A 17,492-nucleotide genomic window follows, 5' to 3' on the forward strand; every position below is an offset into this window, starting at 1 on the left:
AAACTTCCTCTGGTATTCTGCTATCCAAGGGAACTGAGGGCCCACGGTTGATCAGGTAAGCTACAGTGTTGATAGCTTTAACCCATAGCAATTTGGGCAAGCCAACATGTATTCTCATGCTTTTGGTACGTTCATTCAGAGTTCTGTTCATGCACTCTACTACGCCATTCTGATGCGGTGTCATGGGAACTGTTGTCTCCATCTTGATCTCATTGTTTGCGCAGAAATCTCTGAATCTACTGTTTCTGTACTCTCCTCCATTTTCAGATCTCAATCGCTTGACTTTCAAACCATTCTCATTTTCCACCATGGCCTTCCATTTTCTAAAGGTATCAAAGACTTCTGATTTCTTCTTTAGAAAATAAACACACACCTTCTTTGTAGAATCATCGATGAATGTGACATAATATAGTGAGCCTGCAAGAGATGGAACTGGAGATGGTCATCATACATCAGTATGAACCAACTCTAACTTTTCAGCCTTGGGTGTTTGGCAACTTTAGTCGGATGTCTCCTTTTCCGACGATCTTCAAGGTTTCATTATTAGCTATATGAACCTTCCCAAAATCACCACTGACATATTTCTCCATGATTTCTTGGCATTGGTGGGGTGTAAAGATGCCCCTAAATCCAAGATCCATGATTCAATCGGACTGTTGACGCTTAGAATCATGACATCACTTGTCTCCTCTGTCATGTTGGTAGATTCCTGTTCGCCGGTATCTTTCTTCGGTGCTCGACAATCTCTTTTAAAGTGACCCTTCTTGCCACAATTATAACAGTTGAAATCTTTCTTCTCCGTTCTTGATTTTCCCCTTCTTTATTTCAATTTACCACGATTTGGATTTCTTTCTGAAGTTCTCACTCTAGATTCCGTGTGTAAGGCTGAGGAGCTTGATGCTTCACCCGATTCTCTCTGTCAAATTTCTTCACTCAATACCAGATCCCGAACATCGTCGAATTTCAATTTATTATTTCCCGACGAGCTGCTGACTGTTGTAACAGTAGCATTCCAACTGTCTGGTAGAGATGATAAGATAATTAAAGCTCGAACTTCATCATCGAATTCAATTTCCACGAAACTCAACTGGTTGTGATTGTGTTGAGTTCATTTAGGTGATGAGCCATTGATGCCCCTTCCGCCATTCGCAAATTGAATAATCGCCTCATCAAGTAAACTTTGTTTGAGGCTGATGACTTCTCATACATACTGCAGAGAGCCGCCATAAGGCCCGCCGTGGTCTTTTCCTTTGCTATGTTAAAAGTAACATTACGAGATAACGTCAGTCGGATAACTCCGAGGGCTTGTCTGTCGAGAAGAGCTCATTCTTCATTTTTCATGCCCTCTGGTTGTTTTCCTGAGAGAGATTGATATAGATTTATCTAGTACAGAAAATCTTCAATCTGAATCTTCCAAATGCCAAAGTTCGCACCATTGAACTTCTCAATTTTCACATTCCCTTCGTATGCAGCCATCGGTCCCACTTGAATCTGGCTTCTTTTGGATCATTTCTGACAATTCTTACGAACCACCATGTATTAGAACACCTCCGTCGACAAATTTGTATCGCCGACCAAATTTTACTATTCACATAAATAGTAACCTCGCAGTAAAACCGATAAAATTAATCACCAAAAGCTCTTGATACTAGTTAGAAAAAAACGAGTAATTTCTCTATAACCAGATTAGTGAGAATATGAAATAAAAGCGGAAAAATAATACCCGAAATTGATAACGGAGTTCAGCCAATTATGCCTACGTCTCCGGACTGCTACAGATCTTTTGCTAAAGAGAGAAAATTTGCAGTTGTTTACAAAACACTCACAACTCACAAGAAAGCTCTCTAGTATTGGGAGAAAGATATGATTTGGGATGATTTTGAAGCTAAATAGGTTAGGGTATTTATAGTTGAAGCTTAAGGACTAATCTTGAAAATACCCTAAAGTTCAGAGACTAAAGTACAATTATCCCATTTCAAAAAAATCAACAAAATTAATTGCACCGAATTCGGTGCCCAATCCATCGAATTTGGTGCCCCACATTCTTGAATTTTAATGCCCCCATTCTTAACTTTTAACAGGAGATAGTTGGGGGATATGGTTTTGTGGGTTTAGAAGAATTACAAAGGGAAATCGTTGCGTGCTACGATTGTTCGTTTGGCTTGGTGCACTTATATATATCATATTTGACGTGATATGAATGATAGGTCACATGGTGTTCTTCCGAGAAGGGTTGGTGATATTGCTCAGCTAGTTAAAGGGTTGGTGATATTGTTTATCTAGATAAAGGGTTGGTTGGTTTGAGGTTAAGGGGTTGTGTAAAGGTTCCCTCTCCTTCTTTAGTTTTTGCTCCTTTTGGTTTGTTTTAGTTATGTTGGGTTGTTTTGTTTGTTTTAGTTATGTTGGGTTATTTTGTTTGTTTTATTCTTTGATTGGTTAGAGCTGTTTTGTTAGTCTTTGATGTACAAGGATAGTTTCTTTGGATGAATAAGATTTTCATTTATTCAAAAAACAACAACAATTTATTAGACTTAAATTACGTTTAAGATTTACAAAGATAAAAAATCATTTTATTTCAAAGAAAATTGAAAGGCAATTGTTACTTAAATTTTGATGGTTTGATTACCTTTAGATCATTAATATTTTTAAAATTGTTATAACTAGCTTTTGTCTCTTTTAAGATTTTATTATTTTTTATGATCTTTTCAACTTTAAAATAAAATTATGTATTTACCTCCAATTATTGTTCTTTCAATAAAAGTTGAAAGGTAACTGTTGCCTGAATTTTGATGGATTGATTATTTCTAGATCATTGGTATTTTTCAAAGAGAAAATAACCTCAGTGACAAAAAATGTCTTATAATATACGATTTTAACCAACTTTTTTTGGATTTGCCAAAATGACCAACTAAATCGCAATGCGATCGATAATTCGCAACGCGATCTCCGGTATCGCAAATCAGTTTCCAGATTCTCAACGCGAACTTCGACTATCGCAATGCGAACTTGGACTATCGCAATGTAAATCGCAATACGATAGTCGAAGTTCGCGTTGCGATTTACATATTCGCATTGCGATAGTCCAAGTTCGCATTGCGATAGTCGAAGTTCGCGTTGCGATTTATTCCAAATTCGTTGCGATAGTCCAAAATCGCAACGACTGGTGGTATTGCAGTTGTTTCTTAAGAATTTTCTCTAAAAAGATAGTATTCGCGCGGACGTGTCGAAGACACGTATTACCACGACCACGACCACGACCACGACCCGACCCGACCCGAGACGAACGGCGGCAGCGGCGGCGCGCGAGAGTCCTCCTTGTTCTCTATCACTCAACAAGGAAGTGGGAAAGCCAAGCCTTAAATACCATTCCCAATAGTGTTTCCAATACTATGTGGGATTGAGCATTACCAACACTTGTTCCCAATATTATGTGGGATTGAGCCTTAAATAGTGATATTATTTTTGAATATTTTGCTTAAAATTGCAATAATCGCGATTGATTGTAGATTGACTTTTAATTATGACATATTTAATCGTATAATACTAATGCAATTGGTTGCTGATTCAGTTATTTTAAGGTGCATGATTGTTAATTGTTTCCTGAATAATCACATTGTATTGGAAACAAGTATTGGTAATGCTCAATCCCACATAGTATTAGAAACACTATTGGGAATGGTATTTAAGGCTTGGCTTTCCCACTTCCTTGTTGAGTGATAAAGAACAAGGGGGACTCTCGCGCGCCGCCGCCGCCGCCGTCCGTCTCGTCTCGTCTCGTCTCGTCTCGGGTCGGGTCGTGGTCGTGGTCGTGGTCGTGGTCGTGGTCGTGGTCGTGGTCGTGGTCGTGGTCGTGGTCGTGGTAATGGTAATGGTAATACGTGTCTTCGACACGTCCGCGCGGATACTATCTTTTTAGAGAAAATTCTTAAGAAACAAATGCAATACCACCAGTCGTTGCGATTTTGGACTATCGCAACGAATTTGGAATAAATAGCAACGCGAACTTCGACTATCGCAATGCGATTTACATATTCGCATTGCGATTTACATATTCGCATTGCGATAGTCGGCTATCGCATTGCGATTTACATATTCGCATTGCGATAGTCGACTATCGCATTCCGATTTACATATTCGCATTGCGATAGTCCAAGTTCGCATTGCGATAGTCGAAGTTCGCATTGCGATAGTCCAAGTTCGCGTTGCGATAGTCGACTATCGCATTGCGATTTACATATTCGCATTGCGATAGTCCAAGTTCGCATTGCGATAGTCGACTATCGCATTGCGATTTACATATTCGCATTGCGATAGTCCAAGTTCGCATTGCGATAGTCGAAGTTTGCATTACGATAGTCGAAGTTCGCGTTGCGAATTTGGAAACTGATTTACGATACCGGAGATCGCGTTGCGAATTATCGATCGCATTGCGATTTAGTTGGTCATTTTGGCAAATCCAAAAAAAGTTGGTTAAAATCGTATATTATAAAGCATTTTTGGTCAATGAGGTTATTTTCTCTTTTTCAAATTGTTATAATTAGCTTTTGTCCCCTTCCAAGATTTTAATTTTTTTTTGACTCTTTCAGTTTTAAAATAAAATTATGATTTTGCTTCTAATTTTTCTGGTTTAATTACTCTTTAAGAATCTTCAAATTTAATATTTAATGAAATTAAATTTCAACTCCTTTAAATTTTATGATATATCCGATTTTAAAGACCTTAATTGTTACAAAATTAAACAATTTACCTTCTCGTAGTTCAATTTTGACTTCATCCTTCATCAGTTCTATCATGGACAATTAAAGTTTATCAAAGTCCCAAGTTTCATCAATTTATTTCAAAGCGCAACTATGTCATGATCTCATATGTGCTGGAACCATGATATGGCTTGCACCTATCCTATTTACAAGGACCTGTTTGAATCCAAACATCTCATAAATTCTATAATATATAAGCTTTGTTTCAAGATATCAGATCTTTCACACCTAATGTCCCCTTCTGATTTAGGACTATCCATAAAAAGTAATAATAAAAATAAGCTGTACACACATATTACTTGCTTGATGACCTTCCTAGATAGCAACAATATTCTACACCAAAGTTGTTCATACTAAAAATCAATGATTGGAGCAACTGGAGCCTCCATGTAAAAGATAAACTTCAACATACCAATATTACACGCTCTTGGTAATTCTCTCTGTCAAAGCTTTACAATCTCGTCTCTTAATTTTTTTCCCCAACTAAAGGCACTCCTATATAACAAAGTGGTAGTTTTCTGAGTCGAATGCTGACATTATCAACAATTTGCTACAATTCATTTTGATTTATCCCATATCTATATAACTCACTTTTTGGATTATAATATCATGCATGCAAATTCACTTTTTTTGGCCCTCGATCTTTCGTTCCCAAATATCCTAAATTTTTCTAACGAAATTCAGATCACACAACTCTAACATAAACAAACAATATTGATATATATGATCTCGAGTAAAGGTCAATTAAATTTTAAACCCGTAATCATGTTGTTTACGCCGTTCATATTAGCAGTGGGGTGGCTTCTTAAAGGGGTCGGGTTCTTCTGCTGCTTGCCCTGCCGCAGAGCAGTGCATTCTTAGGGATCGGGTACTCATCCCTCAACGAAGTTTAGGTTGTGAACACGCGCGGATAGAACTGTTGTCCCAGGTATTGTCTTGCCCAATTCTCGGACCTTAAGTTCCACATTTCTACGTTGTCAAGTGCAACATAAACGGCCGTCCATGACTTGGGGTACACCTGCATTCCCAATTGCACCCATTATCTCAAAAACCTTGTTCTTCGCTTAAATGAAGAAACATCAAAGATGTAGAGTTTTTTCTTTACCTGAGTAGTACAACGTGAAACGGCATCGCAGGTTGTATCTGTTCCTACTAGCCGATGTCCATTGCCCACCGTCCATACTGCGTTTTACAAAAGTTCAGAAATCAAGGAATTCAGCACAAATTCAAAGCACACGTTTTGAAAATGATGTGTTTAACTTACCCAACAAGGAAGAAATTGTAGCCATTGAGATGCCAGCTCTGTACAATATCCTCGTCATTCTGAAATACAATCTCAATGAAAGCCCTGTAGTCTGTGTTCAAAACCGAAGTGTCAAAGTATATCTCTCCGCCGGTAGGTCTATCATAAACTCCATCGATTTTGAAATAGTCCGCAAGTTTCAAAGGAGTGTCTGTTGGAACAAAGGAAACACTGGTAACTGCATATATTTGCTTGCCATTGACTAGGCCGGTAGAATTTGCAAGAATGATGGTTCTGGTCGTGTTGATGAGACCATAGTGATACGACCCTTGTGGGTTAGGCCTTGGTCCACTTGCTGTAAGATGCTTCCTGAAACAAAAACATGTCAATAATGAGATTACAGCTACAGCAGATAGGCCAAAGCATCTTACCATGTGTTGGTTTGGGACATGAAAAAACAAACCTAATAGACCGGGCTTGGTTCAATGACCAGTCGATTTCGATGGTGGGTCCACCGGGAATAGGACTAGAGACCGGGCCAGCCGAATTGCTATAGCGTAGAGTTGCTGTAGAGGTAAGAACTGGGTTGGTAAAGCGAGAAGAGACCACAATGTAATAGTCTTTGGCAGGCTGGTCAGCTGTGAATAGAACAGACATCGATGGGCCAACGTGAAGGTCTATTGTGGAGTATGTAGTTTGCAGAGTGTGGGTTTCCTCCACTTCTACAAACGTCAACCTGTGGTTTTGGATGCGGAAATTGAGAGAATTCTGCAATCCAACATTTGATATCCTAAGCCTGTATGTTTTTCCTGCAATAAGATGTACAACATTGTTTATGTTGAAAATAATTGAACGATGACCGAAACAACACGGGGATTTTGATCGACAGAAATACCTTTTTCGACATTGAAGGAAGAACCGCCAAGTCCACAGCCGTTGATAAGAATTCCATCAGGGAAAGGTAGCTTCTTACCACCATCTAGTTGAGCTCTCAAGTCCTGCACGGGCACATTTAATTTCTTATTAGCCATATCAGTAAACTATATCAAATTGAAGTTAAGGGACTGAATTTTAAATTTGAGTTTAGCAAAAGGATCAAAACATAATTCCACCAAAATAAGTTCTCAACTTTTTTTCTTTTTTGAATTAATCACTGATATCCGATCTATTGACCGACTAATCCAGTTCGGGTACTGCAGAGGCGAGATCGACTCTCCCAACCCAGTTTGTTCCATTCGCAAACGCCATAATTCGAATCTCTGACCTTGCTTAAGAGACCTAGTACCTCATACCATTAGTTCAACTGATTGTTGGTAGCGGTAAACTTTAAACATGCATGATATACACAGAGAGAAAAAGGTTGTAAGCAACTCCAGCTGTGAAAATGCACAAAATCCATAGCGTCGAATAGTCAAATAAATCCCAATTGGTTCACTTATCTAACTCCACTACATATAAAATTAAAATCCCCAGAAACGAAGTAAACTTTAATAAAATTAAAATTAGAATATCATGCATTTCAAAGCCACCTAAGCTAAAGGCAAGTAAACTTCAATAAACCAAGGCTTTAACGTAGGATCATTACCGTGTGGTTGGACTTGTACCAATCTCCAATAAGAAGAGTGTAATCCCCAGCAGGATCCGGGAAGGGAACTGGAATCGGTGGGCGGCTAAGGATCCTAATCCCTCCAAAAACCACCAGCAGCCTTGTGGAATCCGAGAGAGGGGAAGGAATAGAAACTGCCTATTTGATCCTTCACTTGAAGAATGTACGTAAAATTCTTTCCCGGAGGAATAGGGCAAGTGTTCCGTACACATCATCTTCATAAGAATTCCTTCTATTTTGGACTCCTTTCCTACATTTACCATTTCCATATAAATTACGACTTCACTTACAACATAGTATGGTAATTCTGGTACACACCTCTATCAAAAAAAATTCTGTTAGGGCGAGACAGCTATTGAAAAAAGTGGACCACACGGATGATTAGTGGTTATTGAATTAGGGTAATTATCTCTCCAGATCAAGGGATATGCCGTTTTCTAACTACAACAAAGGGAAAAACATGCTTGCTTATATAGATTCTAAACGATGAAAATCGTATACCTGTGAACTACCCACAAACATGTGAAATGAAACAAAAGCTGAGGTCAAATTTAAGTATTGAATAAGGGAAACTTTAAATCTATCAATGTCATAGAAAATAGATAATTATTATTACTATTATAGTTATATTACATCAGTACAAAATTTTGTTTGGGGAGAGCTGGTAGATGCAGTATTTTTACCCAACCTTGCTGCTTCAACTCTTGGATATTCCTCTACGAGCTGATGCAGATTAGTGTTAACGGCGACAATAACACTTTGGAAATGGGAAAGTGTGAAGGTAAATCTTATATATATTTGCAAAATTTTTTTTTTAACAAATTAGCTGCCCCATGGCTTGCAGTTGCAGCAATCTTTGACTTAATGATGTAAAAACTGATGACAACTGCTGGCAAATTATGGTTTTTATTAAATCATTTTTACTTTATGAACCCAATGATCAGCCGAAGACTTTTAAGGGATGGATTAGTCGAAAATGATCCCCACATAGCTTTTCACATTTTCTTCCTTTAATTTCAAGCTACTTTGGAGAAATAGCGGCTTGCTTTGGTGAACTGGAGATAACATTGTCAATCTTTAATTTTGATTTATCTCTTATCTTACTTAATCCGGATCTCAGTGAGTACTTAAAGTATTTTTTTATTAAATAGCCATCTAGCATATTATTAAAAATGGGAAAAAGTCAAATGCAAAAAAAAAAAAAAATCTGAAAGTTAAGGGGACTTAAGTTTAGAGACATGACAAAATTTAATGCGACTCTCCTTGCGAAATAAGGATACCGTTATCTCTTGTGGACAGGATTATTAAAGCAAAATACTACCCAACCACCGATTTTATTCACGCCAATTTGAGTTATAATCCTCCCCTTATTTGGAGAATAATATGGAGTGTGAGGGTGTTGATGGAAATGAGTCTTCGTTGGAAGGTCAGAAATGAGAATTCCATCTTAGTGTGAAATGATTTCTGGTTACCAACTCCGATCTCTAAAAAGGTGTCATTACCTCCTGTTAACTCTATTAGATGGTTTTCAGATTTGATTGATTCGTTAACGAATAGGTGGAAATGGGAAACTATTCAATCTATTTTTTCTCCCAAGGAAGCAGAAGAGATTCTTTGTATTCCCTTATCTAGAGGTGCACAGCCTGATTCTTTAGTTTGGAGTGGCGAACCAACAAGTATTTACACGACGAATCCGACAATATTCAATTGAACATTGACGCGCTTTAATTACAAAATAGATAATAACAAATCTAATAGTAATATATTTGCAAAGATATGATTAGGAAAGTCCGCAGATTAAATCAAGCCGGCATTAGTGGGCATGTTATGCGGTACCCTTTATTACCCTACTTTCAATCATATGATTTGGTATTTCTGGTCCACATTTCAATCTCCCAATGATTCTTTCAGTATCATCATTTGAGATTTTACGTGAATTGGTTTTGGTATCTAAAGTGAATCAATCAATATTGAGCAGTGGGTTTCTGTTGAAGGTTGTTAGTTCTGGTTTTGCTTCTTGGGTTGGTTAAAATTGGTTGTTGCAGGGCGGTATGCCGGTTTTGCCTCAACTGGGTCAAACTTTCAAGTGTTGATCCACTAGACAAAACTTGGGCTATATAAATTGTGCTTCATGGTTGAAGGGCTTAATCACTTTTGGCCTACATTCTTTTCTTCTTTTGTTTGGCTTTGTAGGCGCCTTTCCAAATGCTGTGGTGTCCAGCTGTTAATGAGTTGTCACGTGTGCTGTGTGCCTCTAGGCAGTGATGAAGGTTCCAGATTTTACTCATGCTTTCACACTTGAGGAGGTTCTGATGCATGCCTTCTGTTACAATGGATTTGCTGAGTTTAGGCTTTGCGTATTAATCCTTATTTTTCAATAGAGAGAGCAAGGTTTTTAATTTTGAGGTCGTGGGATCGAATTTTACGGAGGGTATTTTATAATTCGGAAATCTCCCACGGAAGCTGTTCTTAATCTGACGTTAGAGGCCAGCCTATTATCTTACTTCCCTCTTACCCCATTATATATGAGAATAAAGATCAACTAATTTATTTTCAACAACTAATGTCAACGTAAGAAAATATTTCAACATTTTCATAAATTCGAAATATAAAACCGACATAAATTAATTAGCCCTCCATGGTTGAAGGGCTTAATCACTTTTGGCCTACATTCTTTTCTTCTTTTGTTTGGCTTTGTAGGCGCCTTTCCAAATGCTGTGGTGTCCAGCTGTTAATGAGTTGTCACGTGTGCTGTGTGCCTCTAGGCAGTGATGAAGGTTCCAGATTTTACTCATGCTTTCACACTTGAGGAGGTTCTGATGCATGCCTTCTGTTACAATGGATTTGCTGAGTTTAGGCTTTGCGTATTAATCCTTATTTTTCAATATAGAGAGCAAGGTTTTTAATTTTGAGGTCGTGGGATCGAATTTTACGGAGGGTATTTTATAATTCGGAAATCTCCCACGGAAGCTGTTCTTAATCTGACGTTAGAGGCCAGCCTATTATCTTACTTCCCTCTTACCCCATTATATATGAGAATAAAGATCAACTAATTTATTTTCAACAACTAATGTCAACGTAAGAAAATATTTCAACATTTTCATAAATTCGAAATATAAAACCGACATAAATTAATTAGACCTCCATGTTAAAATTTGTAGGACTTGCAGATAAGGAATAACATCCAATTCCATAAAGTTTGAGAGCTAGGCTTGCCTGCCAACTACATATGCTTTCCCCTGTTATTATTCCCTTGATCCATGAGCTCCAAATGCACAAGGATTAATATCCCCTGTTCTTCATCCAAAAAATGATTCGACACAAGATCTGCTCATTCTGATTTCCTTCTACCAGCTGAAAGAGTGCAACGAACTGCTTTGTTTGCATAACCAGTCACTTGGAAGCTTAAAAAATAAGAAATGAGAACATGGGAGGTCAATCTGCCATCTTTTTTAACATCTTTCTCAGCGTCACTGTTTAGGCCTTGATTACGACCAATGCCGAGCTTCGGTAAACCTCAATTCAGCCCCTCCAGCAAGACACAAGCTACACTGCAGGCAGCTACTAGTGCTTGAAGCGCTCCAAATTAATGCAAAACTTCATCATAAATATCACTTACCAAATGCATGCCAAAGTTTAAACAATTCCAAGGTGTCAGGAGGGTTAAAAGCACTTCTCACCTGGCTGGAAATGGGACCACATTGTTCACAGGTTCCATGCTCAGACATTTTGGAGGAAGTGGCAATTCGAAAGTCCTTCCCAGATTTAATGAAGTCAAGTATAGCCCTGGGCCTGAAATAGTAAGCCGAACAAGTAATAATCGACAAAAGTTTCAAACTTGAGAATAGATTGGAAATACAAAGGCACGAACCTGATTCTCTCCAAATGTTAGATGAATTCATGAGCAAAACCACGATATGCATTTGGAGAGTAAATGCCTAAAATTAACCACCACCACCAGTTGGTTAGTGTGACATTATGGGACATGTTACAATACCATCTAAACATAAACCTTGAAATAAGCTCCACTAATTGGAGTTGATGGGTTTAGTTGTTTTTAAATTTTATTAAAGGTTTAAGGGTCACATATGCCCTTGTAGTAGATTAAATTTATCAATTTCGTCCCTATCGTATTTCCGCATCAATTTTATCCTCTAAATTATTTAATTTCATCAATGTCTAACTTTAACCGTCTTGACTAACAGAATCGTTAGTTTCTGTTGATGTGGACGCTAATTGTTTCCAACTAAGATATCTTTGCTGACGTGTCAATTGGGTGACATGAGAATAACAAAAAAAAAATATTTTTTTTCTAATCCCTAGTCAAACTCAATCAATTGTTCTTCAACTCTTTCATGCTCCCCTCGGCCAAAGCAAACCAAAGGTCACGACCACCACATGACGGTGGCCATTACTCCCTCCGACTGTCGCTAGGAACTTCGAAGAAGCCCAAACATCGACCTAAAACTCTCTAAACAGCCCAGCGGTGGCCGAATGAACCGAGACCCTAAACTAAACCTGAAGCCCCCTCTTTTTCCTTTAAACCTTCGACGATCGGAGAACGAGCAACGATGAGGAAACATCGTCGGTCGGGTTTTGCTCAAAATTTCACGAGGATCTCGGTTGAGCATGCGGTGAGGCAAATGGACAGTCGTGGTGGCTGAAAATCGCAAAAATCTGTTTCGGTGATAAGGATTTCCGACGAACATTCGATTGACGATGCACGACGAACGGCGACGAGTTTCTACAAATGACCACCGAAGTTATGGTCGGGACGAGGTAAAGATTCCGATGGAGAGGGCGGTGATGCTCACCATCGAGCGGTGACTAAAATCAGAGTTAATAAGTTCGAACAACCTTTTGGAAAGTTCTTTCATATTTTCACGATGAACGGTGGAAGACGACGATGATCTAATGATCAAGGTTTGGTCAGGGGATGAAGCTGAAGCTAGCGGTGATGACGGTGAATGCCGCGTCTGGTCGGAGCGGGGGTGAATGATAGTGGCATGGTCGGAGGTGGGTTTTCAATCTAATGAAAAAAAATTTGATTGTGTTTGATTAGGGATTGGAGGGAAATTGGATTTTTTATGGTTTATTTAAAAAGTAATAAATTTTATTATTATTACCATGTTATCCGATTGACACGTCAACAAAGATATTTTAGGTGGAAATAGTTGGCGTTCACATTAGAAGAAATTAACGGTTTTATTTGTCAAGAAATTCAAAGGTAGACATTGATGAAATTAAATAATTTCGAAGATAAAATTATTATGAAAATACAATAAGAATGAAATTGATTAATTTGGTACGGGCATCTGTGACCCTTAAGCCTTTATTAAAAGGGCAAAGTTCAAGAACCATGCCCGGGGAAGAAGAACCATGATCTTAAAATTCAGACATGAAGGTCTGATTAGGTAGCCTCAGAGTACACATGTACAGCCTAAATGAAATAGCCGAAATAATGAAACAGGCAACTCGTACAAATTCCTGACGGCGGAGAACACCACAAAAAGTGCAGTTATTTTTCAAGCCAGTCATCTTTAGTGTTTCATCCATCCAAATCCTTGTACAAAACAAAGAATCATACATTACAAGAAATGAATAAAAGAGTTTCTAAACAATCAAAGCAAACAGCTTGAACCTGAAGTTCATTTCTTTCGACGGTTTCAGTAAGTCATCTCTATACCCTGTTATGCCCTCATCAACAGATAAAAGAGAAAGATCAAGGCCATAGTTAAGTCGTCGATTCAGTTCTGATAACTCGTAAGCAAAAACTGTAACTGCATCAGCATTACACTAACAGCTTTTTGTCAACTTTGGAACACCTGTCAAACATCCATTTCAGGATTTAAACATACTTCACCTCAAGCAAATGCATTACCACTGGCAAGCATTTGTTTTTGCAATGGTCAACAAAAACTCATGTTTCCTATGGTTTTCAGGGATATGTTTTTACAATCTATACAATAACCGACATTGATTCAATTGTTTTCCATTAGAAAGGAGAAAAAGGAAATGCATATGCCAAATGCAACAAATGAGAATGGATGATTATATCAACAATGAACAATTATGTTGCGTTACGCGCCGTTTTTAAGTCAATAAAACAGTGTAGTTGTTAGAGTTGATGCTAATTTAAACGGTGTCTTTTATGCAGGTGTTTAGGATTAACGCCTTCGTTTTGTACTGTGCCGTTTTGGTTACGGTACGTCTTCGTTTTTGTAACGGGTCTAAAAAAACCCGAAATGGTTACTGTCGTCAATTTTCTGATTTTGTACGATTAAGGGCTATATATGTGCTATTTTTAATGTTCAATTTCAACACATTAGAGTTGTCTGGATTTGAAATCTCAGAAAAAAAAATTTAGATGGACAACTGTGCCTTATTTTCTGCTAAACAAGATGCAGATTACACTGAGGTTATTCATGCCACCGTGAATGCACTGGATGCGCCTGTGTAGTATTCATTAGGAGAGTCCTTAGTTTTCTTAGACGACCCAAAGTGCCTGAGCCGATAAACCCCGGCAGCAGCAACCTCCGGTACTTCCCATTCAATGTTCGCTAAGCCGTACATGCCGCTGTTATCAGCATTCCACTTGAAAACCAAGCTAAAATCGTCATCATCGTAGACGGGAATCCACCTCCCCCCTTGAAGCATCTCCACTACTGCAAATGTGCCTTCTATCAGCAGATCATTTCTTGGATTAGCGCTCCAAAACGTAGCCCTCGGTTTATCCCCGTTCTTGAATGAGCCTCCATTTGGTTGAGCAACATCTTGCTCCATGTCTCCAAATCTTTTTCCTGGTGGCAGGGAGTCTCCTAGAGGGTCTTGTAAGAGGCTGATTTGAACAGAGGAGAGATCCGGTGGTAACAAACCGATATCAGCGGGCTTTTTACCCGTAGCCATTGCTTTTGCGAGTTTTGTGAACTCTTGGATGTAAGCTGATAACGTATGAGGACCATATAGTGTCGAAGCAGCCTGCATATATCATTGCATATATGACTATAAATAAAAAAGCAGGCGCGTAAGTACAATATTGTTGTTTGATCCGAGTTGTTATGGTTTTCCAATATACCTCATATCGCTGCTGCTTGTACTCCTCAAAAGTTGCTACATACTGAGAATACGTGTTTGTAAGTCCTGCTATTACCACATGCGTCTCATCGTCGAACTCTCCATTTCCATTACTTATCAATGTCTCTTTAACTGCTTCCCTTAGCCGTCGACCGGCCATCGTGGTGAACTCTGCAATGTGATTAGTGAAGAAAACTTAACCCTGCAGAATACTGTAAAACTTCCCCCATGAAGAGAAGAATTTAACTCATCAGTTAAGAAAAAGAAAACCTCCAGGTACAGATAGGATAACAAAATTCCCCAACCTCAGCATTTGAATGGGAAGTATAGCGGGCTGCACAAATGTGGAGTGGTGTGAGACAAAGTTAAGAAATGTTCTATATTCAATGCATTATATATTGTTAACCACACACCGACAGAGTTAAAAATGATGGTCTTACCGCCCATGCATAGGGTTCAAACATTTCGCCAGTGCTGAGCAAAACTGGCTTAGGTTGTTGGCAATCCACCTGGTATTTGCTAGGCTCTTTTAGCAAGTCCCGTAATTGTTTCCAAAACTCATTGATCTGCAAAAAGAGAGGTACGGCGTATCAGAATATTAGGTTCAAAGACGAGAGACCGAGGAAAGCAAGTCATGGCTCGACTCGATATGATGGATAACAATCGGCAATCGCCAAGTGCGAACCTCTGTGTCGCCTTGTTGAAAACCGAACATTCCAGGCCCATCTGTAGTTCCAGCAGCAAAACCCGAACCAAGAGCCGCGGGACAAGTCTTTACTACGGTGCTTTCATTCAGATGCACTTCGATGTTGGTGAAATTTATATACGTATGGCGATAATCAATTTTTCCACTCAACAGATTAGTAGCAGAACTGAATAGCTCCATTGCCTTTTCGAATTGCCTCTCTCCTATGATCTTTGTGCTCAATATTTCATCTGGGTATCTGTTACACAAATTTAAGCTTAAACAGGGTGAAGCCGTCTAATGAGTTAAAAGCATGTGCTAAAGGTATACCCAGGGCCACGGCCCACGCAGAGCTGGTCATTGCCATTACAAGACGAGTGATTAAAATCACAAGGCTTCCCGCTGTCCGTGCAAAATGCTCCTAGCACATTTGGGGACACATCTCCAACATTTGATTGGCAGAAAGCCCCCACAAATCCGGTCCCATCGTTCTTCCTCACTTTAAAGCCTTGGCTGGTTGTTTTCCCACAGGGTTTTCCTCCCGTAGCCTTGATTTTTTTAGCTTTCTTTGTTAGTCTGCTGATGTCTATCTCACACGAAAACAATGTCAAAAGCAGGTATAATAAGTGCGTGAAATTTCGGTTGTTCATTATCTGAATTTATACAACAATAATGAGGGAAATCAATCAGAGATAAGGCTACCGTGGGTAGTAGAAAATTTGGTAATTCGAGTAGAGAGGGAATTGTTGCTAAAACTGAACCAGTCTTCAAAGAACCTGGCAGCGGCGCCCTTGTTGTCTCCACTTATGAGCTTGTTGTCTCGGCTCATGGAGGTTCCATGCGTGGCAAACCAGGAGAACGCACCTATGCTTCTATTGCTGGCACTATCAAGAAACTTCAACAGGGTCATCGTCGTATCTACGTTGCTGGTGTATCTAGCCCTTTCTTCTGGTGTGTTGAACAGGTATGCACTCGGGCTCCTATTTATCCCTGCATTTACCACGTCCCCTATAGAAGAAACATGTCATGACAATGGCTAGTTATGATTCTCATACCTTCATGGAAGAAAAATTTAAGTATTTGAACTCGAGAATGCTTACCTGTGTTCAAGAAGATCGATCCAGGTTTGAGGTTGTTGTGAGCCTGAACAATGCTTTGTTCGATGGCCGTGACAATTGCACCAAATGTTTGGTTGATAAACCCTAATGAAGTAACAGAGTAAACCACGTACTGCAAGTAACCAGCAGGCCCTGCATGAGTATGGGTGCCACTGATTGCCAAATTTTCTTGTGTATACAAATCTCCGAACCTTCAAAGGGAAGCACTTGATGTTTAAGACGTTGTGAATTCTATATGTTAATTTTAGCTCGCATGGCTTTGGTTTACCTTGTTTTGAGCCTTTCCAGCACTTTGATAGTAACAAGCTGCGATGCCATGCCTGCATCAAGGTTAACAAAAGCAAACCTCGCACCTTGGGAACTTTCAGCAACTATGAAAGTTCTTGTTCTCAGTCGGAAATGGATTCCGGCGGTGCTCTGCTCTATGTTAGCATAGCCCATCATGTTAACCCCGGCTGAAGGACCCGTCATATCATAGCTACCGACTCCGATCAAGTACTCGCCATCTACTTCATCTACCAAGGCAAAAGCTGCACATATAGTAACAACAATTGGTAACAAATACAAGTGTTTATGCATTTTTTCAGTTCGGTGAGTATCCTCACTACATAATCCATCAAGCATGAAACTACATATATATATATATATATATATATAGAGCTTGGTAATGCCGTAATGGTATCTTTGGATTTTCAGAGACGACCATCTTTCTTAGTATATATTGAACAGATTCAACGCATGATTTGTCTATACTATTGAGGAGTTTGAAAATTGAGAAGGCAAAAGAGCATCATTTCTTGGGTTGTTCCGCATCAGGGAGAATGACAAAGCGAGGGCTTTGTCTATTCTTCAAATGTATTGTGCTGTTTAATCGGCAGGGTTGGTCTTTTTTGCGACTTCCCACCGAAGACAATATTTTCTCAAAGTTCATTCAAAATGTTCATTTATCCTTTTGGTGGTAGAGATAGTGCTTTTGGCGTTCGTTCTTTCTTGTTCAGTCTCCCATTTG

General features: G+C 39.0%; 1 protein-coding gene and 1 pseudogene across 1 annotated transcript; both read right to left on the bottom strand.

Moving 5' to 3' along the window:
- Nucleotides 1-5,453: 5,453 nt before the first annotated feature.
- Nucleotides 5,454-8,595, bottom strand: LOC120216785 (annotated as a pseudogene).
- A 5,342-nt stretch (nt 8,596-13,937) lies between these two features.
- On the bottom strand, nt 13,938-17,092 carry LOC120216751 (neutral ceramidase 2-like). The gene is made up of 9 exons (XM_039214093.1): nt 16,752-17,092; nt 16,466-16,674; nt 16,068-16,373; nt 15,696-15,951; nt 15,366-15,624; nt 15,121-15,246; nt 14,951-15,014; nt 14,682-14,851; nt 13,938-14,584 (listed from the first exon to the last, which is right to left on the bottom strand). Exons 1-9 carry the CDS (start codon nt 17,060-17,062, stop codon nt 14,030-14,032), a joined length of 2,256 nt encoding a protein of 751 aa, XP_039070024.1. The 5' UTR covers nt 17,063-17,092; the 3' UTR covers nt 13,938-14,029.
- Between the last annotated feature and the right edge of the window lie 400 nt (nt 17,093-17,492).

Source organism: Hibiscus syriacus, unplaced genomic scaffold, assembly GCF_006381635.1.
Source record: "Hibiscus syriacus cultivar Baekdansim isolate YM2019G1 unplaced genomic scaffold, ASM638163v2 tig00110163_pilon, whole genome shotgun sequence".
NCBI lineage: Eukaryota > Viridiplantae > Streptophyta > Magnoliopsida > Malvales > Malvaceae > Hibiscus > Hibiscus syriacus.